Here is a 25,483-nt window from a genome sequence, read left to right on the forward strand (position 1 = left end):
TAAATATCGGATTTGATGAGTTGTTTGTCATGGATAACTGTCATTTAGAGTGGACCATGGTGGTACCGGCTACATTATAGCATGAACCCAATCTTCTTAATAATGCATAAACATATAGTTCTGTCATATCAATCAAGGCAGAACAAATAGATTCTCCCAAGGGTATTAACTTCTTATAGTGGCTCTCTCCACACACACACCCTCCCGCAAGGGATTGAAATAATCTGCACACAGACATGAGGCTGCCACCCATTTCCAACTGTTTCAAAGATTAAGAGAGATTCTGCTGTTATTTAATAATTGTCACTGTTGGTGGTGGTGGTGGTGTGTAGGGGGGCTAATGCACATATTTAAGCAGTGTATTAAGTCCATTGGCTTTTTTCTGCTTGGACCGGATCTCTAGGACATGGGGAGCTGAGATGTAAACAAATGTATATTAAGCTCTCCAGTGAAAGAACATCTACCCACTGTGGTCGCTTGCTGAATAACAAATTCTCCCTAGTCTCCACTTTAGTCTGGTTTTTCCACCGATCAATGGTTTTCAAGTCTGATCAATGTAAATTAAGAAAAAAGAAAGCAATAATAAAATATAGGCAAGCCCTTTGATCATGAAAATGCTCAAGGTTTCCAGCTGATCTGTTCTGTAACAAGCGACCAGAGCAGGCATTTTCCAAATTAAGCCAAATGAATCAAGAGATCTTTTTTCCATATGGTCACAGAAATTGGCCTTTTGTCTACATGTGGAAAAGGGAGGTCAATAGGTGTGTGTAAGAGGGAAAATGGGAGTTTGCTGTCACACAGTACAGATCTGTGACTGACTGTTCTTAACACTGTGCATTGTGAAAATGTGGCCATTTCTGTAATAAAATTGCCTTTTGCTTTGTTGCTTGTTAGCCCATAAAAATAACTTGAACAGTCCTTACTACGAAACATCAAAAATACACCTATGGCTTAAACTCTGACACAATCAGAGGGTGTTCTGTTCACATGTAGAAAGTGAGAGTGCTCACACAGAGCTGCTAGCATGCAGTCAAGGACATCCCCATTCATTTAATTGCTGGAAGAAGCTCTGTTTCTGCACCCTCTGCTCACACAGCATCTGCACAACATTGAACGCAAGGCAGAAAACAACTTGCTTTCAAGTAGACAGACACATCTTTGGACAGGAGATAGTAGCACTATCCTAAACAGAATGGAGCACACTACAGCTCATAGCAATCTATGGAACAGCTCTGATGGACTGCAGACCATGTGTTTAATTACACTTCCCTGTAGGCACAAGTTTAAGCTGAAGGGGCTGGCAACTGGTACTTGAAGCTTAGCACTCTGCCATGATGTGGTGTTCCTGCTCCCCATTCCTGGCAGAACAGAGAGCAGTTTTCTACTCCCTGCTACTTCCTTTCCTCTTTTATATAACCTGCCTTTTGCTCTTTCTTAAAACTTGCTGTTTCTCAGATGCAGACGCACATAGGCCAACTTTGCAGAGGCAAGAGGAACCCTCACCACCTAGAAGACCTAGATTCATTGTTCACTGAGATTGTAAATGCTGCTACAAACATTAACAATTGATTAAGCAAAAACTCCAAAATGGATCTGTGAATATATAAAGCGCCACACAAAGAAAAAGGCATGGCAAATGCTGGAATAAAGACCTTCATCAAAATTATCTCTGGCTCTCTCTCATACCCTATTCCAAAATGTGTACACTAGAATCTATGCCAAGTTCCATTAAAGCAATAGAATTCCATAATAGCAGGCAAATTTCGCAATTATTGTTCAAATCCTTAACATTTTTTTTTTTAGTGTCACAACAACAAACATTCTGTATTTCCACAATACTTTTTTCCTTTGGTGTTTTAACACTTTTCATCAATAATCTCTGGTAATCCTATCAAATTGCACCATGGCCTTTCACCAAGAGCCAAACTGTAAATACAAAATGGACCGGAAAGACGAACCTGATTTTAACACAATGAAACCCATAATGCAGTGCAATTGCAAGCAAGCAGCAGGTATAAAGGAGCGACACATAGCTTCTCACAATGCCTTAAGACTGCAAATGTACACTGCAGCGTGACTTATTAAAAATGCATGAAGCACCCAAGGCTTTTGTGGGCAGCAAGAAATTTTATTTTTGAATGAAAAGTTGTACTGGACAGAATTCAAACTGGCAGAGGGACTTTCTACACAATCTGCTAGACTACTCACTGGTATAGGTGGGAAAGGGATGTATCTCAATGATACACACACAAAGTTCCCAGAGGTATTTGTTGTCATTTGTATCATACCCTCGCTGTATATGGCACTGTGCAAAGTAACTTCGTCATAATGCAGATCCTTGCCCTGTTGACCCAACAATCTAAATGCTGACAGCAAGGGGGGGACTTCAGAAGGAGGGGAAAGAAGGTCGAGACATGGTAACAAGGGATGGATGTGAACAAATCCAGTTAACGCAAACATATATAGATATACTGTAGTTTAAGCTAGAAAGCAGTTGGCATTAGCTGATCCACCTAAGTGAAAGTGGGCATATACCACAGAATGTCATCATTACCAATTTCCACCTGCTGCTGTGACTGTTATGTGTGCTCTATTGAGTAGTCACGTTGGGTTCAGTCACAATCAAATGTGTGGGTAAATAAGATCACTTTGGATTGAATATCCATCTGCCATGTGATTGTCTTGACCCTGGGATCAGACTCCCTTATTCAGACAATTCAGAGTGGGAGAAAGAATTGCAGTCTGAACCAGCCATAGATAGATAGCAAACCAGAATCACTTCTACAAGAGGAACTCGTTTTGCCAGTATCCATTTATCCCATGGGGGTGGGTTGCCCTCATCTGACTCTGAGCCCTAGTGAAATCACAAGTCTTCCCCACTCCGCCAAGTCAACACTGATAAACCAGACTGAGTCCCCTAAAATAAAATGATTCCTCTCTTGGAAGGCATCACTAGCTACTGAGACAAAGTTGTCAGAGTCTACAGGATGACTGCTGCTGAAACAACATTTGAGCTTTGCTCGTAGAGTCTTCAACGTGGGCTCTGCATGAGGAGCTGTCCAGAGTTCCAGAGAAGCCTGGCCTCACTCTTGTGTTGCTGAAGCCACTGCTCAAAACAAAGTCAGGATGCTTTTCAATATGCCAGCTGTAACGGCATATGCCAGATTATTTTCACAGATGCTTGAATCGAGCCTTTTCTGTGTATCCTACAGATCTTTGTACCTTTTGGCTCAAGTTTCTCCAAATGGCTTGCTTCATTTTATAATATATAAAAAAATAAAACAATTGTCCAGGAGCACCTTAAAGACCAACTACCGTAGTTTTCGCTCCATAACACACGTTTTTTTCCTCCTAGAAAGTAAGAGGAGATGTCTGTGCGTGTTATGGAGCAAATGCTTCCCTCCTCTGTGGTTTCCAGCAGGAGAAGAGCCACTGAATGGGGAGGAGAGAGGGACAGAGTGCCTGCTTCTTTAAAGGAGCAAAGCAGGAGGGGAAGTAAGTGGCTCCTATACGGTTGGCTCCTTTAAAGCAAGCAGGCTCTCTGTATCTCTCTCGTCCCCACTCAGCGGCACTTCTCCCGCTTTGCTGGAAATAGCAATAAAGATTTTCAGCTCGCTAAGGGGGCGGGGAGGAGGGAGAGAAGCAGAGCCTGCTTGCTTTAAAGGAGCAAAGCGGGAGAGGAGCCGCTTACATGAGTGTAAGCGGCTCCTGTCCGGTAGGCTCCTTTAAAGCAAGCAGGCTCTCTGTCCCTCCAGCAAAGTTTTTCAGCTCGCTAAGGGGGGGGGAGGAGGGAGAGAAGTAGAGCCTGCTCCACACGTGCTCCTTGTCCCTTGAGTGCTTTTCCTTCCCTCCCCACTTAAAACGTGGTTACAAAGCACAGATCCACATGGATCCTCAGGATTTTTGCACTGGGTCACCCCAAATTCACCATCAGATCACATAGCATGTCCATGGCTACAGTTTGCACCAAAAAAATCACGCACCCACTGTTGCCTGGGGCTGCAGTGGTGCAAAAACGTGGTTACAAACATGGATCCACATGGATCCTCAGGATTTTTGCATTGGGCTACCCCAAACTCACCATCAGATCACATGTCTGTGGCCACAGCATGAACCACAAAAATCATACATCCACTGTTTCGTTTAGAATATTTTTTTTCTTGTTTTCCTCCTCTAAAAACTACATGCGTGTTATGGTCGGGTGCGTGTTATCGAGCGAAAAATACGGTAAGTTTGTTCTTGGTATAAGCTTTCATGTGCATGCACACGTCTTCAGATATTTTATAAGTAAGCCAGCAGAGCAGCAGAAAAGCAGGAAACGCATCGAGGCCACCCGAGAAATTTTTTGTCAGCTAACTGGTTGACATCATGGATTTGCTTCAGAAGTAATAAAATGCAGCATTTTAAACATATCAACCCTTTTCAGCTTGAGCTGAGAAGTACTGCAAATCTGACTTGGCTTCATGATTATCAATGACATGGGACATTTCTGTAGATGTGTCTGATACTGTAGTTATGAAATAGAAGTGGGTTCTATAGAACTGTGTGGTCTCTAGCAATTAGAATATTTTTAATCTATGACTAAATTGAATGTATTTATTATTATTTGTGGTTGATTTCTGATTTCTCTTTATATTCATTATGGACGTAATGATTCACATTCAATTTGGTGGAATTACCACAATCTGCCCTGAGTCTATGAGAGTTTATGACCTTTCTATCCACCTTTTTTCCCCTCAATGAGCTCACTATGGACTTCATGATCTCCCCTTCCCTATGTCATCCTCACAACAACTCTGGGAGGTTAGGTTAGGTTGAGAGACAAGTGAACTTCATGGCTGAGTAAGGATGTGAACCCTGGTCTCCCAGCTCATAGTCCTACTCCTCTACACCTCCCTCGCCCACAGAAATGCAGCAAACAAAACATATTCAAGAACCCTGAAGGAACATGCACTGGAGAACATCTAGTAGGATTGGGCACAGCTCTTCCACACCCAATCCATTTTTGGGACCACTTCAGAGCGGCCCCAATCCAGCTCAGGATCCAGATCCAGACCCTGAACTTATTTCAGGGCTTGCATAGTATTAAAAGTTTTAAACCCTAATAAAACAGGTAGTTGGGAGGGTGATAGAAGGTGCCTCTCTTTCTTCCTGCTACCAACCACATGTTTAATTAAGCTTTCTAACCCTGCTTTTGATAGTTCTGGATCACTCCAGGCAAACTTGATCCTACCCAGGGTAATCTGGAAGTGCACTTAAAGGCTGTTTTTTAATATACTTTTGTATTGTTGTTTTGATTTTTGCAAACCACCTTGAATTTTCTTCTTATGTAAGGCAATATATAAAGGTTTTTAATCAATAGATCAAAGCCAAGAAAGCATATGACCTTGTCCCTCAGGCCATGTCAGCTTACAAATGCTCTTTGCTGACCTACAGCCATTTAACATGATCAAATTGCAATCTGATTCAAGGGAAGGGGTTTTCTTTCCTCGATGTTTCGGTGGCAGAGTCTGCCAGGTCCATGTGCCCAACATATGACAAATGCATTTTTTCCTCAAGCGGGCTCCTGACAGTGTGATCAAATGATTACCCCACCAGAAGATCAAAGCAACATCCCTGTCTTTTGTATCACCTTGCATTTGGAGGGATAACATTTTGGCCATGTTAACTGGCCTCTCTTACAAAAAGGAAACCTATAGAAAACTTCAAAGAGGAACAGGGATGTGAAAAATTGCGTTACCACTTCCCCGCATTTCCTTTCCATTCTAGTTAGACAAAAAGAGCTTGGAGAGGACTGAACACAGAACACTCGAAACTCCTTTATCCTGCCCTGAGCGCCCTTTCCTCTGATTGCTGTCTAATAAAAACAGGAACTTCATTTTATCTGCATGTGCATAAGATTAAAATATCTGTCCTCCCGTACCTCATCCTTCTTTTTCTACATGCCTAATGTCCAGTGAGTTACCTCTGGGCATTCCAGCTCCCCCCTCCCTTTGCCACAGGATCTAAGCACTACAAAATGTTCAAGAAATAGCAACAGCAATAACAGCCTCCCTCGCTTTTCTGAGCCAAGAGAGAGAGAGAGACATAGTTTAATTAGTATAGCGTATGTTTTCATTTGCATGGATAACCACGTGTGGGAAGCTGTATCCCTTTGAAGGGTTTTAGGGAGGGAAAGGTAGATCAAAGAGCTGGGGCTTCTTTTTAGAGGTAGGGAATTGGGGGAGGGAGGTCCCTCCCACTGAAGGAAAGCATCAAGGACCCCGTCAGCTACCGATCAGCTGCACGGAATGGTGCTCGAACCTGATATCGCGAATCCTAAATCCCCAATCTATTAGGCTTTTATTAAATGCATCTGAACTCAATTTCCTGGGTTACTGCAACAGATTAAGAGGCTGTCCTTTGATGTGTCTCCCACAAACCTTCCTAGTCGCCACACCCTCTTCCTCTCTCCACTCCGGGCCCCAGGACTCCTCTGCACCGAGCCATGCTATTCTGCATGCCTGCCCAGTCACATGGAGTTGTTGGAGGAATGAATCCAAAAGAAACAGCCCATTAAAAACAGAAACAGCTGTAACAATTTTACATGCCATGGTTCTGATTTCCTTGATTTCTGGGTCTTCCCCTACACACACACACACCCTCCCCCCTGCTTTTTTCCTATCCTGTTCCATTTTTAGAGATCAGTTTTCAAATATTGGGTGAGGAGGAAGCAGGTTGGTTTCCCCACTGTCGCTTATCTGGTGATTTTTGAAGTTTGCCCTCATAGGTGGTGGCAGCTACCCAAACCAAAGTGGGGGGGGGGTGAGAGAAGGGGGGAAGGAGGGGGGAAGAAGGGAGGGAGGGAGGGAGAGAGCGAGAGCGAGAGCGAGAGCGAGAGAGAGAGAGAGAGAGAGAGAGAGAAGGCGGTAGAGTGGGAAATAAAGGAAGGAAAGAGGTAATTCTACAGCAGTAGAAGAGACTGGCTCTTGAGTACAGGTGCAGAGTTTTATATTTGGAGGAAATGGGTTCTGGTTTTTCCAATCTGTTAATGTTTCTCTCCCTGAAATCATGTAATGGATCACAGCATTTTCATTCTGTTTGAATAAGTACCACCCAAATTAACTATTCCTTAAAGTTGTCTATGTTAGTGCCTTGAGATTTGCAGCAGCCTTTATTGAAGCAAGGCAGTCCTACAATTGCAAGTTAGTAAACATCAGAGTTGCTAAGGAAGAATGAAGCCAGCAGGTGGGGTAGAGAAAGCAAGGAATTGTCCCTACTGGGACCAACTGATGGTCTACTAAGTGTCTGTGCCCTGTCTTCCCTCTCTGAAGCATGACTTTGAACATGGATGATGATGCAGAATGAATTCTCGGACAACGGATAGATTCCATGCCAAATGACCATTAAAATTTTCATTTGTGATAGGAAGGTATAGATGATGACAATGATGGTGATATTTTTTGCAATGCAAAGAAAATTTTGGATACCTAAACTTTCTTGTAGAAAATGCTATGTGTAACTGTCATGGCAAACAGATTGTCGCAACTTACAGCAGCGTATTGTGCTCCATGGAAGGGATTGCAAAGGTCTTCTAGTGCTATCCTTTGCCAATGCTGGAAATTCATTGCTACAGCAACCCTCAGAGGTGGCTTCTGCTTAAAAGACTTTAATGAAAGAGAGCACAGGTTGATGCTGATGTTCGTTGTCTCAGAAGAAGAAGAAGAAGAAGAAAAGGAGGAGGAGTTTGGATTTGATATCCTGCTTTATCACTACCCAAAGGAGTCTCAAAGCGGCTAACAATCTCCTTTCCCTTCCTCCCCCACAACAAATACTCTGTGAGGTGAGTGAGGCTGAGAGACTTCAGAGAAGTGTGACTAGCCCAAGGTCACCCAGCAGCCGCATGTAGAGGAGTGGGGAATCGAACCTGGTTCACCAGATTACGAGTCCACCACTCTGAACCGCTACACCACACTGGCTCACAACTAGCAGTTGAAATGTGTGCTTATTAATGGTGGTGGTTAGGCAAGTCGCCCTAAGACCATCATCTGCACTCTTGTAGCAATGAAGCCACTTTTGCACTACATTTAAAGCAATATCATAACACTTCATACAGCTAAAACTTCCCCCAAAGAAGCCTGGCACCTGTGGCTTGTGAAGGGTGCTGAGTGCTGTTAAGACCCATATCCCCATCCCCGGGCTGCAGTTCCTAGAGTGCTTTAAGAGCCAATCCCTCTCCCCAAGCAACTCTAAGAATTGTAGCTCTATATGGGGAATAGGGGCCTCTTAACATGTCTCAGCACCCTGAACAAACTACACTTCCCAGGATTCTTTGAGGGAAGCCTTCAATTTTAAAGTGATACTACTTTAAATACTATAAGACGCACCAGACCACAAGACGCACCTAGTTTTTGGAGGAGGAAAACAAGAAAAAAAATATTCTGAATCTCAGAAGCCAGAACAGCAAGAGGGATCACTGTGCAGTGAAAGCAGCAATCCCTCTTGCTGTTCTGGCATCTGGGATAGCTGCGCAGCCTGCATTCACTCCATAAGACGCACACACATTTCCCCTTACTTTTTAGGAGGGAAAAAGTGAGTCTTATAGAGCAAAAAATAGGGTATATAGCACCAATGGGTCCTTAGTCACTCTAACTACAGAATTCTCCATTAAACCTATATTTTTCTGGGCTTGGTGTGGGTACTTGTACTGTCAGCACAGCAATGGTGAGCGGCTGTATGGAGATATTCCCAGACAGAGATGCGGGCTCCTAAATCTATGGTGTGTGTTTCTAACTCATACGCAGCATATAAACATCATATAGCAAACCTAGGAGCACAATGGGGCTAAAGCAACTGTTTTAAGTAAACTTAAACAAGATGGCAAATCCCCAGCTGTGCACAAATGTCTGATCCCACATTCCATTTTGAAACGACTGCCCATAAATACAGCAAGTTTCCTTTGTGGCTTGCAGTCAATTAAATAAACACCACACATTCCTCTCCCCCTCACTTTGCTAAGATAGCTTTATTCAGACCATTAGTTCATTAGAGCATGCTACGCTTTACTGTGGTGGATTCCCAAACTCTGCATTTAATCATAAAATCCACTAAAAGCAAAGAGATTGGATGTTAGCACGTAAAGCAACAATGCTGCCCATATGACAAAGCAGCTAGGCCAGTGATATGACTTGTAGGGTTTGTACAATCCGGGCTCACATCAAGTATAAGATGAACAAACAAGACTACTATAGTGGGCTTTGTTAGCACCTGGCCTTTTAAGAAGGCCACCAGTAGGGGATGAAAATCCTGAGGAGCCTACCTGGAGGTTCCACTTCTGGCAGATGAAGGAGCCCAGCTGCAGTACCTCTGGCAGAATGAAGGATGGAGGAGAGGGGGGAAATATCAAAAGCCTCAGAGAGAGGGAGGAGTTGCCATTCTATGGGTGTATTCAGACATGGGCTAGTGATAATAACAGTAGCGCTTCTGTCCCATGATAACATCAGGAAATAACTATATGTCACTATACCAACCCAAATTTCATCATTTTACTGCCACAACTTTCCAGGTCAAGGGGGCTGCAAATTTTTCTTTAACTGTATAACACAGAAATGAATAATGAAAATGCACTATTTCCATCAGTTTTCTGGAAGCAGCTTTCGCATCATGTGAAAGTTCAGATGTAATGTAGAAATTAACAGGGGAAAGGAATAAACTGCTATGTGAATGCAGCATATGCCCTAAACGGCCTCAGTCCTGTATGCCTGAAGGAGCGTCTCCACCTCCATCGTTCAGCCCGGACACTGAGGTCCAGCGCTGAGGGCCTTCTGGCAGTTCCCTCACTGCGAGAAGTGAGGTTGCAGGGAACCAGGCAGAGGGCCTTCTCAGTAGTGGCACCTGCCCTGTGGAACGCCCTCCCGTCAGATGTCAAAGAAATAAACAACTATCTGAGTTTTAGAAGACATCTGAAGGCAGCCCTGTTTAGGGAAGTTTTTAATGTTTGATGTTTTATCGTGTTTTTAATATTCTGTTGGGAGTCGCCCAGAGTGGCTGAGGAAACCCAGCCAGATGGGTGGGGTATAAATTTTATTTATTTATTTATTTATTTATTTATTTATTTATTTATTTTCATAGGAAAGAATAAGAAGAGAAGCCCAGTAGAGAGGAAGGAAAAGTTTGGACAAAAATAGGGGGAAAAGTCCCTTGCCTTCCCTGCCATTAATGTACAGAACTGATGTCACAAAGTTTCATCTCCATGCTTAAGTCACTGGGAATTCCTTGCCAATGGATTTCCCTCCCCACAGAGGCATGGTTGCCCCCAACATGTCTGACATTTTGTTGCCAGGTGAAAGCCAAGTGAGTTTTTCTGTTGGGGGGGGGTTAGGATCAGGAATTGTGTTGCTGCAGCAAGTGTGGAGGCCAGATTGTGACTCCCTGGATACATTTTTAAAGAATGCTGTAATTTTTTTATCTGCTTCCAGGTTATATTGAATTGGTTTTGTAGAATTGGATTTATTGCTTTATTGTGCTATAACCTGCCTTTGGATCATATGTTTAATAGCAGGCTAGAAATTCTCATAAATAATATGTGTTAAATTTCTCTATTCCTCCTCCATTGCTAAGGACAAGTCGGGGGTGGGGAAAACAGATGGTCATGAAATCAGAAGCAGCCACTTATTTGGCCCTAAGCATTTGCAAGGATAAGGAAAGAAATACATTCAGTTCATATGTTAATGCAAACCTAACAAATTTGTGTTTTACTAACCAAATTCGCAAACTGAAAAAGAGGGCTTTGAAATTTGCAGTTCTCTGAATTTTGTGATGCGGTCATCCAGCCCCCACCCACCCACCCACTGCACATAATAATATATTAGTGAAAAATAATGTACAAAAACTTGCATTCTAGTGGCGGTATTATTATTATTATTATTATTATTATTATTATTAGTTGATTTCGTATACTGCCCTATACCTGCAGATCTCAGGATGGCAAAAACATATGCCATAGGTAAAAAGTATACAAAAAGGCATATGCTAGGGAAAACATGGTACAATTTTCATGCTGACTTTTTTTCCTTAACGTATGCAGAAATGTTGTGAACAAAACTTAAAAGAATGGAAACATGAAAAACTGTGGGAACTGACGTTGAAAGATTCATCCACCCCAAAGCATTTGTTTAAGGCACACATACCATCCAGATTTTGTCTTCTGCAAAGGTGGGGTGGTTGAGAAACTGATATCCTGGTGGCTGAGATAAAGTGGCGCTCTTTTTATCTGTCATTTCAGTCTGTCCCAAGCAGAGTGGGCATTCTGGTGACATGCAGACACTACAGAGAGGAATATTCTCTGGGAAGTTTATTCTTTAATAAAAGCTGCGGTTGATGAGGGTTGGGGGGGGGGTTATCGTGAACCACACAAGATTAATCTAGAGCAAACACACATGGCAACTAAGACCTCAGTTGCCATGTCTGCTTTTATAATCTATAAGGTTGCTCATCATGCTGGAAGATGGCCATAACAAGTCACAAAACCCTACACATTGCCAATGGTTTGTCTGTCAATGTGCAGCCAAACAACATGATCAAATTTTCATCTCTTTGAAACACAGAAGCTTCCTCATCATCAACTACTGCTCTGGAGCGTCTACATTAGCATTTACCTGTGGCTTTTAAAATACTTTAGTTATATATATGCACGGAAATGCCTATTTCTCTGTTTCACTCACCTAGGTTGTTCAGAAGCTCTGGTGGAATATACACACAAATAAAAACTGTTCTGAAAATGCTTTTTAAAAAGCATTTTTAAGAAATGCATTGAATTTTCCATAAGGCTCACCATCGCCATTGAGCGTCACATTGTAGATTGCACACTTAAAACACACTTAAAACGTTTTATTTGCAGCTGTATAACTGACACACAGAAAAACTTCTGGCTGCTTGAAACATGTTGCTCTGGGTTTATTGCAGATGAGAGATTAAAAGTTAGTATGGTTGGAAAACCTAACTTAATTCAACAGAAAAGGAGTTCACAACTACAATGAACTCAGCACTGGCATGACACTTCTTTACACATTTGTCCCCCTACAGTGATTCTGGGAATTATATCCACGTGGAACCTTAATAACAGTCTCTGGATCCATGACAAGCAGGTCCATTGATGGATATACCACTCTCTGATTAACCTAACTGCTGGAAAATGTGCTAACCCCCAGAGAACAACAGCCTTGAATGTGCTAGAGACCAATTCTGCTACTAGTTAGAATCTCTTCTACAGAGAAAACCAGTTATGTGCCAGGTGTCACGGATGAACTTTGATGTAGCTGCTCTGGGTTTGTTTTGATCCCAGGGAAGTTGTGCGTCTTGTGATGCCACAGCCTTTGTGTGCAAAAAGGATCCTGCAGCTCATGGAGAAGGAAAGTGGTTTCCATTTGGCAAGCAGCAGGAACTTGTATCCAAGATGCCAATGGGTCTGTGGCTGTATGGGATTTGACAGTGAAATCCTGTTACAAGGCTACTTAGATGAAAACTTTGTTCTCTTCCATGAGACTTGCTCCTAGGAAAGTGTGGATAAGATTGCAACTCTTAACTCTCTCTCTCTCTCTCTCTCTCTCTCTCTCTCTGTGTGTGTGTGTGTGTGTGTGAAAAAGATGATTTTAAGCTAACAAAACAAGCTGGAGACCAGGGAGGAAGAGGGTTGTCCTTGCGAACAGACTGGAATCTAAACATAGCTCCCTTGGTCCATGCTATACAGACTGAGAGTGCCAAGTATGTGTGTCACCCAGAGCCATATCTGGAACTATGACAGTGATGTAAGATTCCAACCACATCCTGAAAAACATCAACTGCCTTATTCAAAAATTCCACTCGTTTCCAGTGCCAGATTCCATAGGTGGTGGTGGTGGTGTTTTTTTAATCAGCTGGGATTTTACACATTTTCCATCTGGCTAAAACTCCTCCGTGCTCTTTTCTCACAAAATGCAGCAGGATTTCCTTGCTTTACAACATAAAGGGATATATCACTTTCAAGGATATATCACTCTCCCTCTTTTACTGGATGCAAGGGGGGGGGGAGAGAATTGCGTTTCACCAAAGTTTTCTGCAACCTTTGTGAATTTGTACAAATTTGAAGCTGCGTCCAGGCTGCAGGCTCACAGAATTGACTTCTCAGCCTGGGGCTCTATTTGCTGCATCCTTTGGGCATGTCCAGACTGCAAGGACCTTGCTAGGCCCTTTAAAGGTCTGGCACAAATGTGCATGTGCTACTTTGCATGAATAGATGCCCCTACACTGTAGAGATTGTTAAAGGAATACAGATAAAGGGCAGGAGATCTGGAGCCCACCACAAAAGAGCCAGGATTCTGGGCTCTTAGGTCCCTAACAACACCCCTGCCAGATAGGCAAGCGTTTCTCTGCAGCGAAATCCTGTACCTGCCAATCAACAAGGCTCACCAATACTATTGGTAACACACTGTCCCTCTCCATTTGTCTTATTTGTTAAATAATGATTTTTTTCATATTAGTATTGATAATATGGTATATATATTTTAAAATCTGATTAATTTTGTTAAGAAAAGCATTTACATATATGGGCGGTTCACAATAGCTAGCAACACATTTAAAAGATTATTCCCTTGGCATTGGTCTCTATCGGGGGGGCTGCAAGGGCAGGTTTGTCAGAAAGAAATCTAAGAGCCCATTCAGCAGAATGAGAACAGCTGCCCCACCCCCAATGCAACAGGGCTGGCTTACCGCATCTTGAAGTAATAATACTCATGACCATCTGAAGATTGTTGAAATGAGATAAAGCCATTGCATCCAGAATCTAAAATTACAGGCCCTTATGAGAGCAGCAAACATACCAGGAAACTATGGACCAAGCAAATAAATACTATGCTGACCTGATGGTATTGTGTACAGGCAATGAACGCGCATCTGAATGAAGTGCAATTGTGCGCACATGCATGGCGCCGAACCCAGATGTGACCCCAAAATGCCACTAAACACATCACTAAAAGGGCAGAGGGGGGGGGGGCGTGCGAGATGGAACAGGGAATGGAACTCCCATGCAAAATAGTGACCAACTGTACATAGCATTCTTTGATGTTTGACTCTTTTGTATTTTATTTTCTGTGTACTGCTTACAGACAATGTGTAGTATAAAAATTGTACACACATACATACATGTGGGTGGGGGGAGGGAGAAAATGAGCCAACATTCATTGTAATCATAATAAACAACTTTCTTTCCCATTCCTTCTAATTTCTGAGATTTTACCAAGCATTTCACACATACACACACACTTCGAAGTCTCTCTTTCCAGCAAAAAGGGCTATAGCTGCAGCGCTTGCAACGCTGAGTACTTTTGAATTTGCTCCAGAATCCAGCCTTGAGTAGAAATCCCCATTAAATGATCTTTTAAAAAGGTAAAGGTAAAGGACCCCTGACAGTTAAGTCCAGTCGCAGATGATTCTGGGGTTGCGGCACTCATCTCGCTTTACAGGCCGAGAGGGCCGGCATTTGTCTGCAGACAATTTTTCCAGGTTATGTGGCCAGCATGACAAAACCAGAGCAGTGCACGGAAATGCCGTTTGTCTTCCCGTCAGAGTGGTACCTATTTATCTACAGTCATACCTCAGGTTAAAGTTTCAGGTTAAGCGTTTTCAGGTTGCGCTCTGCGGATACCCGGAAGTAATGGAACGCATTACTTCTGGGTTTCGCCGCTCACGCATGCGCAGACGCTCAAAATGATGTCAGTCGCATGTGCAGAAGCGGCGAATTGTGACCCGTGCATGTGTAGACGCACAGACGTGGGTTGTGTTCGCTTCAGGATGCGAACGGGGCTCCGGAACAGATCCCATTTGCATCCAGAGGTACCACTGTATTTGCATTTTTGGGCGTGCTTTCAAACTGCTAGGTTGGCAGGAGCTGGGACAGAGCAACGGGAGCTCACCCCAGCGTGGGGATTTGAACCGCCAACCTTCTGATTGGCAAGCCCAAAAGGCTCAGTGGTTTAGACCACAGTGCCACCTGCGTCCCTTATTAAATGATCTAGTCACACCTAATGCTTTATCACTGTTGAAGGCGAAGTCAAGTGGGATAAACCTGGCCACTGAGAAACAAGAAGACCCACACACACAACCCATAGGTAGGGACCACTGGGAAACCCATGTGAGCTACTCTTAACTTTTGAAAGAAAGAGTGAAATATTAACACAGTTTTTATTTTAAAAGAAAATGGAGAATGCATGCCTGCAGCTCGGTCCATAGCCTCCTTTGTGTGTTTGTGCACTAAGTACAACATAACAGAATGGGGAAGGTTGTAGCTCAGTGGTGGAGCTGACAGAGACCCCAGTCTGAAACCCTGGAGAGCCAATGACACGTCAGTGTAGAAAGACAACACTGAGCTAGATGGACCAATCAATTATTGACTCAGTGTATGGCACTTTTCTTGGGTCCCTGCAGTACAAGAAGTAGCTGCATCTCAAGGCAGAAGGTCAGATCCACACTACCAAACCTCACGGCAAAATTGCCCACTATGGTGAAAATATCCTCCTCTGGCAACAAAGCCCCCATCCCCCAAGACCCTCTTCAGAATGCACATAACCAGATGGGGGAACCTAGGTGCAGTAAATAAATTAAATGAATGTAACAGTGAAGTGCTGAGTCCAGTCATTTCCCCCAAGAGAACAAGAACAGCTCTGTGGCTTTATTGGTGCTTGTAATTAACACCTGGCTCAAACATGTTTATTGGCAAAATAGGAGAAAGATGGGGGAATGGAGGGGAAATCAGCCTTGAAATTAATTGCCTGCCATTTCTATGGGCTCCTTTAACAATGGCATTATTAAAATGCAATCCTGAAAATAAAGAGAAGCTTGCAGCTCCCCATCTCTGTATTTCTATAGTGAGCCACGGTTTATATTAAAGTAATGGATTTCCTCCAAACCCAAAACACTGTTTAGAATTATTCTTACTCAAATGTTTATATGCTGTGGAATTATTTGTCAGAATGGTTCTTTTAACGTAACATCTTTATTGCCTTACTGCACCAGAAGACTTCATTGTAGGTGAATTTCAGCATTATGCGCACCTCAAATCTTGTAACAATACTAATGTACAGTCATACCTCGGGTTACAGATGCTTCAGGTTGTGGTTTTTTGGTGTTGCGGGGGTTGCGCTTTGCGCATGCGCAGAAATGCCGAATCGCAACCCGCCCGTGCACAGACACACCACTACAGGTTACGAAAGTACATCACGTTCGCAACCCGAGCGTCCACCGTATCTATTGATTTTAAGTGGGTTTTAAATATCATTTTTTAAAGTGCTTTGATGTTCTGTTTCATCAGCGGCAGGCTAGAGGTCAAAGCAACAAAGGGAGTTAAGTGCACCTTCCCTTTGTTTTCTCTCACACTAAGATTTTGCTTTTGCCATGACTTCATTATAGGCATGTATTTAAAATAAGTATTTTTCAACCGGCTTCATTGTTAAGATTTGGGAAACAAGATATTTCAAGAGAGGGAGATTTTAATTTATTTATTTTTAAATAAAACTCTCCCTGGGAATGGAGTGGGGGCGGTTTGGAAAGCCATGTGGCAGTCAAACATTTTGACTTCCACCATCTTGGGCTGCAACCAAGCAAATCTCAGAAAATCCAGATTTCATGTAGCACCCAGAATCAAAACTGTACGAGAAGCCTTAAATTGATTCAAATTCTCAAATGCTGTAGAGCTTATTAGTTCATTGCTAATATTATGTATAAAAATGGTTCAGAATGATGAATGGTGATGCCCAGTCAAGATCCATTTGGAATCTTGTATTTAGGTACAATTGTTGTCATATTTTTGTAAATGCAAGGAAAACTAAAAGAAGAAACAAAAAAAAAGGCAGGATACAGCACTCAGGCAGCACCTGGGGCCTGTCTTCCACTGTGTCAACAGTTTGTCCAGATTATTCCAGCAGCTCTGAGGGCATCCTGTTTGTTCCACAGTGCATTGTTTTATAGAATTTTAAGCACCTGCTCTTTTTCTGAAACCCCTTTGTCTGGCTGGTTTTTATTTTTATTTATAAATCAGATATGTTCTCGTTGTCTTTCCTCGGGCTTATTAAAGTGCATGGGAGTCATGACAAAATATTTCCAAGGAAAACAATAACAGAAAAAAATGCATAGCTATTCTACTCAGCCCCTTTTAACCCATGAATCCACGTGCTATGGTCAGATCAGCAAGTTCATAAATCATAATTAAACCATTGTGTTTTTTTTACCTGCTGAAGCTTCAGAATGCCCCAAAGAATGTTGAAGCTTTGTTGATGTTTTTATTAAGTACTTTGTGTCCTCAATTTGTGTTTTTATGTTGTGAACCACCCTGTGATGTTCGAATAAAGGGCAGTATACAAATGTAAGTAGTAGTAGTAATATATTATTTATTATTATTATTATTATTATTATTATTATTATTATTATTATTACCACGCCCATCTGGCTGGGTTTCCCCAGCTATTCTGGGCAGCTCCCAACAGAATACTAAAAACACAATAAAACATCAAACATTAAAAACTTCCCTAAACAGGGTTGCCTTCAGATGTCTTCTAAAAGTCAGATAGTTGTTTATTTCCTTGGCATCTGCTGAGAGGGAGTTCCACAGGGCAGGTGGCACTACCGAGAAGGCCCTCTGACTGGTTCCCTGTAACCTCATTTCTTGCAGAGAGGGAACCGCCAGAAGGCCCTCAGTGCTGGATCTCAGCGTCTGGGCTGAACGATGGGGGTGGAGATGCTCCTTCAGGTACACTGGGCTGAGGCCATTTAGGGCTTTAAAGGTCAGCACCAACACTTTGAATTGTGCCCGGAAACATATTGGGAGCCAATGTAGGTCTTTCAGGACTGCTGTTATGTAGTCTTGGTGGCCACTCCCAGTCACCAGTCTAGCTGCCGCATCCTGGATTAGTTGCAGTTTCCAGAATTCTATCATGTGGGAAGCAGTTTAGAATGAAAGCAACACCATGATCAGAGGGCAATGGCACGGAAAACAGAATAAATGTCCAAGGCCTTTTTCCACAAAAAGAAATCCAAGCATAATAAGAAACGCAGTGGCTGAGTTATTTTGCTGCTGCTGTTAAACAGAGTTAATGCTCCACTGATTATTATTTTTTTAAGTATACTAATCTGGTATCGGGGGTCAAATGTAACCCAAGAAAGCTATGCTAATTAAATATAAGGAAGTTATTAATGCTTTCACCGAGAGCTCTGTTTCCAGTAAAACAATATAAGTAGTCCATATAAGTCAATCCCTTGGGAGGTTGCAGACTCTCTTTCCTCAGAGGTTTTCAAGCAGAGGTTGAGTGGCCATCTGCCATGGATGCTTTAGTGGAGATTCCTGTATTGCAGAGGGTTGGTCTCTTCCAACTCTATGATTCATCATGGTTGAAGACTACCTGGAATGTGGAGCTGAAAAAGACTGACACAAATATATTGTTTTTATTGTGTGTGTCGTCGTCCCCCCGCCAGTGCTGCCAGGAAGCATTTTGGCCTCATCTGTCGATGGAGGGTTAACCACAACTCTCTGCAACTTTAAACTGATAACACATTTCAGAAGTGGGGGCGGGGATGGACAGAGGCAGGTGCTGGGGAGATCAGGTCCGGGAGGATTCCAGTAGCACAGCAGCTCTTGCAATTCAAGCCCTCCCGACTGAGAAAGCCATTTCCAGTTGGATGAAGCCGAGTGTTTCTTTGAGCTTAAGTTGGCACTTATCTGAGGCATTTCATTCATTGCCAGGAAGCACATGCCATGTGTCAATCAGCCTCCTTTTGCGGCTTTAGGACCAATTAAAACAAACTTAAATCCACAGGCGAGGTATCCTGCCCAACAGCTGCACTTCTGCACTCTAACTCTTCTGAAGACAATAGTGAGAGGGGAACATCAGAATAAAGGATGCTGGGGAAAGTCCTCTGCTTTCATGAAAGCTATTCTGCACATCACGGAAACGCAGGCAGTGTTTATGTACATCAGAAGCAGCCCAGCTGGCAGAACAAGGGCCAGCATTTATGCTGCCAATACTTAACACTGTTTAGGTTGAAAATTTGAACATCTTCAGAATCAGGTAAGCTACCTACAGGCTGACCTTGTGCACATGAAGCAGCATGCAATAAATTACTACCCTTTACTGAAATAAGGTGCTACACTCATTATGCCAGCAAATTTGGAAAACTCAGCAGTGGCCAGAGGATTGGAGAAGATCAATCTACATCCCAATCCCAAAGAAGGGAAGTGCCAAAGAATGCTCCAGCTACCGCACAATTGCACTCATTTCACACGCTAGCAAGGTTATGCTTAAAATTCTACAAGGCAGGCTTAAGCAGTATGTGGACCGAGAACTCCCAGACGTGCAAGCTGGATTTCGAAGGGGCAGAGGAACCAGAGACCAAATTGCAAACATGCGCTGGATTATGGAGAAAGCTAGAGAGTTCCAGAAAGACATCTACTTCTGCTTCATTGACTATGCAAAAGCGTTTGACTGTGTCAACCACAGCAAACTATGGCAAATTCTTAAAGAAATGGGAGTGCCTGATCACCTCATCTGTCTCCTGAGAAATCTCTATGTGGGACAAGAAGCTACAGTTAGAACTGGATATGGAACAACTGATTGGTTCAAAATTGGGAAAGGAGTACGACAAGGCTGTATTTTGTCTCCCTGCTTATTTAACTTATATGCAGAATTCATCATGCGAAAGGCTGGGCTGGATGAATCCCAAGCCGGAATTAAGATTGCCGGAAGAAATATCAACAACCTCAGATATGCAGATGACACAACTTTGATGGCAGAAAGTGAGGAGGAACTAAAGAACCTTTTAATGAGGGTGAAAGAGGTGAGCGCAAAATATGGTCTGAAGCTCAACATCAAAAAAACGAAGATCATGGCCACTGGTCCCATCACCTCCTGGCAAATAGAAGGTGAAGAAATGGAGGCAGTGAGAGATTTTACTTTCTTGGGCTCCATGATCACTGCAGATGGTGACAGCAGTCACGAAATTAAAAGACGCCTGCTCCTTGGGAGAAAGGCGATGGCAAACCTAGACAGCATCTTAAAAAGCAGAGACATCACCTTGCCAACAAAGCTCCGTATAGTTAAAGCCATGGTTTTTCCAGTAGTGATGTATGGAAGTGAGAGCTGGACCATAAAGAAGGCTGATTGCCGAAGAATTGATGCTTTTGAATTACGGTGCTGGAGGAGACTCTTGAGAGTCCCATGGACTGCAAGAAGATCAAACGTATTCATTCTTTTTTCTTTTTTAAAAAAATAATGTTTATTAGAAGTTCTTAAGGAAATCAGCCCTGAGTGCTCACTGGAAGGACAGATCATGAAGTTGAGGCTCCAATACTTTGGCCACCTCATGAGAAGAGAAGACTCCCTGGAAAAGACCCTGATGTTGGGAAAGATGGAGGGCACAAGGAGAAGGGGACGACAGAGGACGAGATGGTTGGACAGTGTTCTCGAAGCTACCAGCATGAGTTTGAGCAGACTGTGGGAGGCAGTGGAAGACAGGCGTGCCTGGTGTGCTCTGGTCCATGGGGTCACGAAGAGTCGGACACGACTAAACGACTAAACAACAACACTGAGATAAAGACCACCTGTGCCACCCGCGCTGCCCTTAACTCATGGTTAAATATGCCAAAATCTTGCCCACTAATCCTATAGATTACAATTAGATTTTCTTTTGTTTTCAGTTTAGAATGTACTATATAAAACCCATTGATTATCCATACATCCATAGATTCTGGAAGTGGCACTAGACCTGTCTAATGGGGGGGATTGACTCAGGGGTACCTGTTGCATACATGAGTTGAATAGGTGGGGACTGTAGATACTATCGTGTCATCGATACCTTCAGACAAAGTAGCTCCACTTGATTCTCAACATCATGAGATGACTGTAAAAGTCAATATATGTGGGGAAACAAATGGTTGTGAATCCACCACACCGAGGCCCATACTGTGTGAACTAAAACTACTGGAAGGCCCCCTTTCAAGTCCTACTGATAAATACATTTACTGAAATACAGTCATACCTCGGGTCACAGCTGCTTCAGGTTGCGTTTTTTTCAGGTTACAGACCGCTGAAACCCAGCAGTACCGGAACGGGTTGCGAACACTGTGGGTTGCGAATGTGCATCCTGCATGGGTCATGTTCGCAACCCGAGCGTCAACTGTACATTTCTTGAAATCCATTTGCATTAATGAATTGAAGTTCACCTCTTGGGTTTTTTTGGGGGGGAGGGTAAATTAACATTATTTTCCTTCCCCTTCACTCTGATGCATGTTTGAACAAATATCTAACCTGTTTATGGGCATGTACTGCCATTATTGTGGAGGGGGGAGGAGCAGACAGAAGAGGGGCAACATCAGAGAAGGGGAAAACAAGAGAAGCAGTATGCTTCCAATGCTTATCTCCCACCAGTTCCAATGATATTTATACAGTGGTACCTCGGGTTACAGACGCTTCAGGTTACAGACACTTCAGGTTGCAGACTCTGCTAACCCAGAAATAGTACCTTGGGTTAAGAACTTTGCTTCAGGATGAGAACAGAAATCGCGCGGTGGCAGTGGGGGGCCCCATTAGCTAAAGTGGTGCTTCAGGTTAAGAACAGTTTCAGGTTAAGAAGGGACCTCCGGAACGAATTAAGTTCTTCATCTGAGGTACCACTGTACATCCATTAGGCAATTCCAAAATCTTAAAAAATAAATAAATCATGAATACTGAAAGTTAATAAAGTATAAGTATGGTATCCAACTTACTCAGTTTAGACCCACTGAGAAAAATTCTTAAATTCAACTATTACATTTGTATCCCACCTTTCCTCCAAGGTGCTCAATTAAGTAATAACTGACTTATCATTGATTTCAGTGGGTATATATCCTATTAAAACTGAGAATAAGATTTAACCTCATTACATTAGCTTTCTCTGCTGAAGTGCTGCATCTGAACAATCAAGAGGGCAGAGCAACAAATGTGCATTTTACCTTTGCACAGTAGACTAGTTTCTAAGCACACTTTCTCCCCTGTCCTCCATCCATCCAAGCCTGCAAGAGGCATTCTTAGAGTCCAAGGACACATTCCAGTCAAGCAAAAACACACTCCAGTCAAGGAAGGTGGAAAGCAGGGCCCAAGGGCAAACAGAGAGGTCTGCATTTGGCTAGAAGTTCCTCATCCCAAGTTTACACTGTCCTTGAAAAAAAAAATTTTTTTTTAATGAAATGGTGCCGAACAATTTAAATGAATCAATAACTCATTTTTTGATACCAGATTGTGCCTTCACTGCCCTCTACTTCTCACATTCACAGGAAACAATCCCATGGAAAACTTTATCAGAACATTTTTAATAACAACAATAGCCATGATTTTAATGCTGTGAACTTGAACAATCCTGAGTAACAAACTTTCCCTCTCCTTCCCACCAGATGCAGTTACTCTCAAATATATTACCAGGAATGTATGGCCCTGTGCACAATCCAAGCTGAGATGCTTTGTGAGAATCAAAGCAGAATTTACTAACAGATCATCTTGTTTTCCAGTTTCTAAGAACAATTTGATCACTGGGGAAACCACTTACATTGGACATGATCCAACCAAAGTCAAGCGCTTTGGTTGACTCCAACAGGAAAGATAAGCATGCGCCTCTCTCTCTCTCTCTCTCTCTCTCTCTCTCTCTCTCTCTCTCATGAAAAGCAATAGGATTTAAAGATGCTTAACTCCGGCCATTGTGTTCTAGGCTACATTATGCCTTATGGGTTTTTTTGCAGCCTTACCCCCACCCCTACTTAATATGCATTAACTGGATACACCGTTTACAATATTTTAATTCTAACAGTGCATTAATCACATACCCTACCAACTATGATAAGGAACTTGAGTATGTAGCCGTCTATAGTTTCCATTAAATAATGATAATGATAATAATGATAAAGATTTGGGGGGAAATAAATTATCCGTACACCACTCCAGTGTGTTATATGTAGCAATATGATCCTTAGCTGTGTTTTGCAACATAGCTTTAGCCTTGGGTCTTTCTTTAGACTTCTGTGACCATCTATTTCACAAGTAAAATAAATCACAAATAAGCCTCAGGTTTTCTTTCATTTCAGCTTTATAAATTACCCACATGGGGCAGGTATCCTTTGCACTCGTCATGCAAACCCCATCTTGAAAGCCAGAGGGGCCTCTGCCTGTGGATGACACTGATCACTTGATAGCTCCAGCAGCTGGGGGAGAACTGCTTCAGGGGCTGGCTTTCATTAGTCTTGCCACCTGGAGGAGACTGAATCGAAAGAAGGTTTTACTTTATAGAATCATAGAGTTGGAAGAGACCACAAGGGCCATCGAGGAAACTCAGGTTATCTGTGTGGTTGCTGATAAACAATTCCCTCAAAGCAGAAGTGGTTTCTGCAGCGATGTTATCTGTGTGGTTCAATGGTAGATGGATAGCCCCTGAGGGTACATCACACCATCTGAAAAAAGACCTGAGGATCCAGGTCTGTAGGCACACAGTACAGCCATTTGTTGTAACAAAGGAGGTCTTGGGCCAAAATCATGTTGTGGTGGCAGATTTGTATTCCTTTAAATGGAGTCCTGTCCCATTCCCAGGTAAAGCAAGGTATGGAATGAGGATGCCGAAGCCAAAGGGACACATACCGCTTGTCCATACATTACAACGAACAGAAATAAAAGCTGTCTCTACATATGTACAAGGAGTGCATATGTATTGATTTGCAAAGTTCACCTATTGTGTATACGAGTACACCAATGATACACTTGTTGAATCTTACATGTATAAGTGTACAGCTTAACTATTTGGATACACAGATTGCACACTCACTGAAAGAAACGTGTGAGAAACCCTATGAGTGTGCAGTTCTGAAATGTCCCATCGTGTCCTGCTATTGACAACCTTTCACTTACAGCTTCTTTCCACAAGCTCTCCAGCCTGGTAAAGAGGGAAATGTCTGGAAGTTGCTCCAATAGAGAGTTAGATACATATATCTTCAGGCTTCCAATATGAACGCTGCTACTTACTAACGGAACTTAACTGTTTTTTAAAACAGAAAACACAGTTGAGACCTAAAGCTTCTAACAACAGCCAGCCATCTTAATTGATAGCACAAACAACAACCAGGGCCCCTTCTTTAAATAAATAAGTATATAGCATTTGTGTGTTTTAGGTTGTTCTACTATTGCTTTTAATGTTCATTTTTGAGCTTCTTTTCCATCTGAAAAATCAACTAATAAATAAAATAAAACAAAAACTTAAGAGTAGACCCGTTGAAAAGAATGGACTTAAAAGTTTGGCATGACGTTAAATCAATTTATTTCAATGGAGCTACTGAAGAGTATGACTTGTCAGATCCAGGGCCAAAGAAATAAAAATGAGGATCTCATTAAAATTAGGATCTTGCTATAAGGCTCCAACGCAAACAAGAAGCAAAACAGCGAAAGACACCTCTGGAGGCTGGCTGCCCTTTCTGCACTTGTTCTTTGCCTCTTCCCTCATAAAAGTCAGAATCATTTGCATTCCAAAAGCAGGAAGAGCTGGTGGGCTGTTTGCGACTCCTGGCAACCTTGTCTTTGGTGATAGTCACAGGTGCAGGCAATTAACAAACCTGCCCCCAAGATGCGGCCCAGCAGGGTCTCCCTCACAAAACAGTAAAGGGACATCCTAGAACCCAGCTGGCTTACAAACAGAACTGAGGGAAGAGAGGCATTTGCGCCCATTTCTCTCTTTTCTAGCCCCCATTTTCTTTTGAAATTGAGAACACACGTCGGGAGTCACTTTGAAGTCAAAGTCGCAGAGGCTGCTTGAATGTGATATTATTGATTTCCATACAGTCCTCCCTTCCCACAATGCGGATGTGCATTTTTGAAACCTGTTTAATAGGGGGGCCTTTTGATCTGTCTCGTTCGCCAGAGCGATATATATATAGATTTGAAAGTATACAGACCTGGCGGGTGAAAAGGGATGGTTTGCCTGGCTCGAGACCATGAACCAAAGTCCAGGCCTTGAAAGCTCTTTGCAACCTCTCTCTCAGCCGAAAGCAATTTTCTGGAATGGGGGAGTCAAAGGTCACCAACTGTCCAAACACAACAAGAATGACATTGTGCTTCTATGAGTTAACAAGAGAATAGATATTGTTTTAGGGGTATTTTCTCAGAGCTGGACCCCTTAGAGTAACTAACAAATCCTGAAGGGATTGGGCTGCACAGAGTAAGCAGCACAGAAAGATCGATGCATTTGCAAAATCCATATATATATATATATATACACCATCCAGTAGCCAAACCAGGGTGGCACCTCCGGATGCTGCACCCCCCGGCAATCCCTACACAGATTTGGCTGGCACAGGCCACAAAACCACAGCTCGCCCCTATACACGAAGCCAAGCCAGAGCACAACCAAGTGCAGTACAGCCATCTTCTCAGAAAAACTCTTCACAAAGTTCAAGAGTTCAAGACACGAAGGCTTT

The 25,483-nt window shown here is 42.8% G+C and overlaps 1 protein-coding gene across 24 annotated transcripts in view; it reads right to left on the minus strand.

The window, feature by feature from the left end:
* The window catches only part of LOC310681456 (uncharacterized protein), a 370,382-nt gene that overhangs the window by 33,594 nt on the left and 311,305 nt on the right, over nucleotides 1–25,483 (minus strand). For 3 of the 24 annotated variants that reach the window (XR_014513285.1, XR_014513306.1, XM_083449238.1), the window contains one exon: nucleotides 24,962–25,062. The exons of 20 other annotated variants lie outside the window; for them this stretch is intronic. Coding sequence is in view for 2 of the 4 variants with exons in the window: in XM_083449238.1 (XP_083305364.1) it covers nucleotides 24,962–25,062 (101 nt within the window). In the remaining 2 variants the exon portion in view is untranslated. Of the gene's footprint in view, nucleotides 1–23,103; nucleotides 23,284–24,961; nucleotides 25,063–25,483 lie in introns of those variants that run through there. One more of the 24 variants, XM_083449235.1, reaches the window with a different exon arrangement.

The sequence above is a fragment of the Podarcis tiliguerta genome, assembly GCF_965153285.1.
Source record: "Podarcis tiliguerta genome assembly, chromosome: 7".
Classification (NCBI taxonomy): domain Eukaryota; kingdom Metazoa; phylum Chordata; class Lepidosauria; order Squamata; family Lacertidae; genus Podarcis; species Podarcis tiliguerta.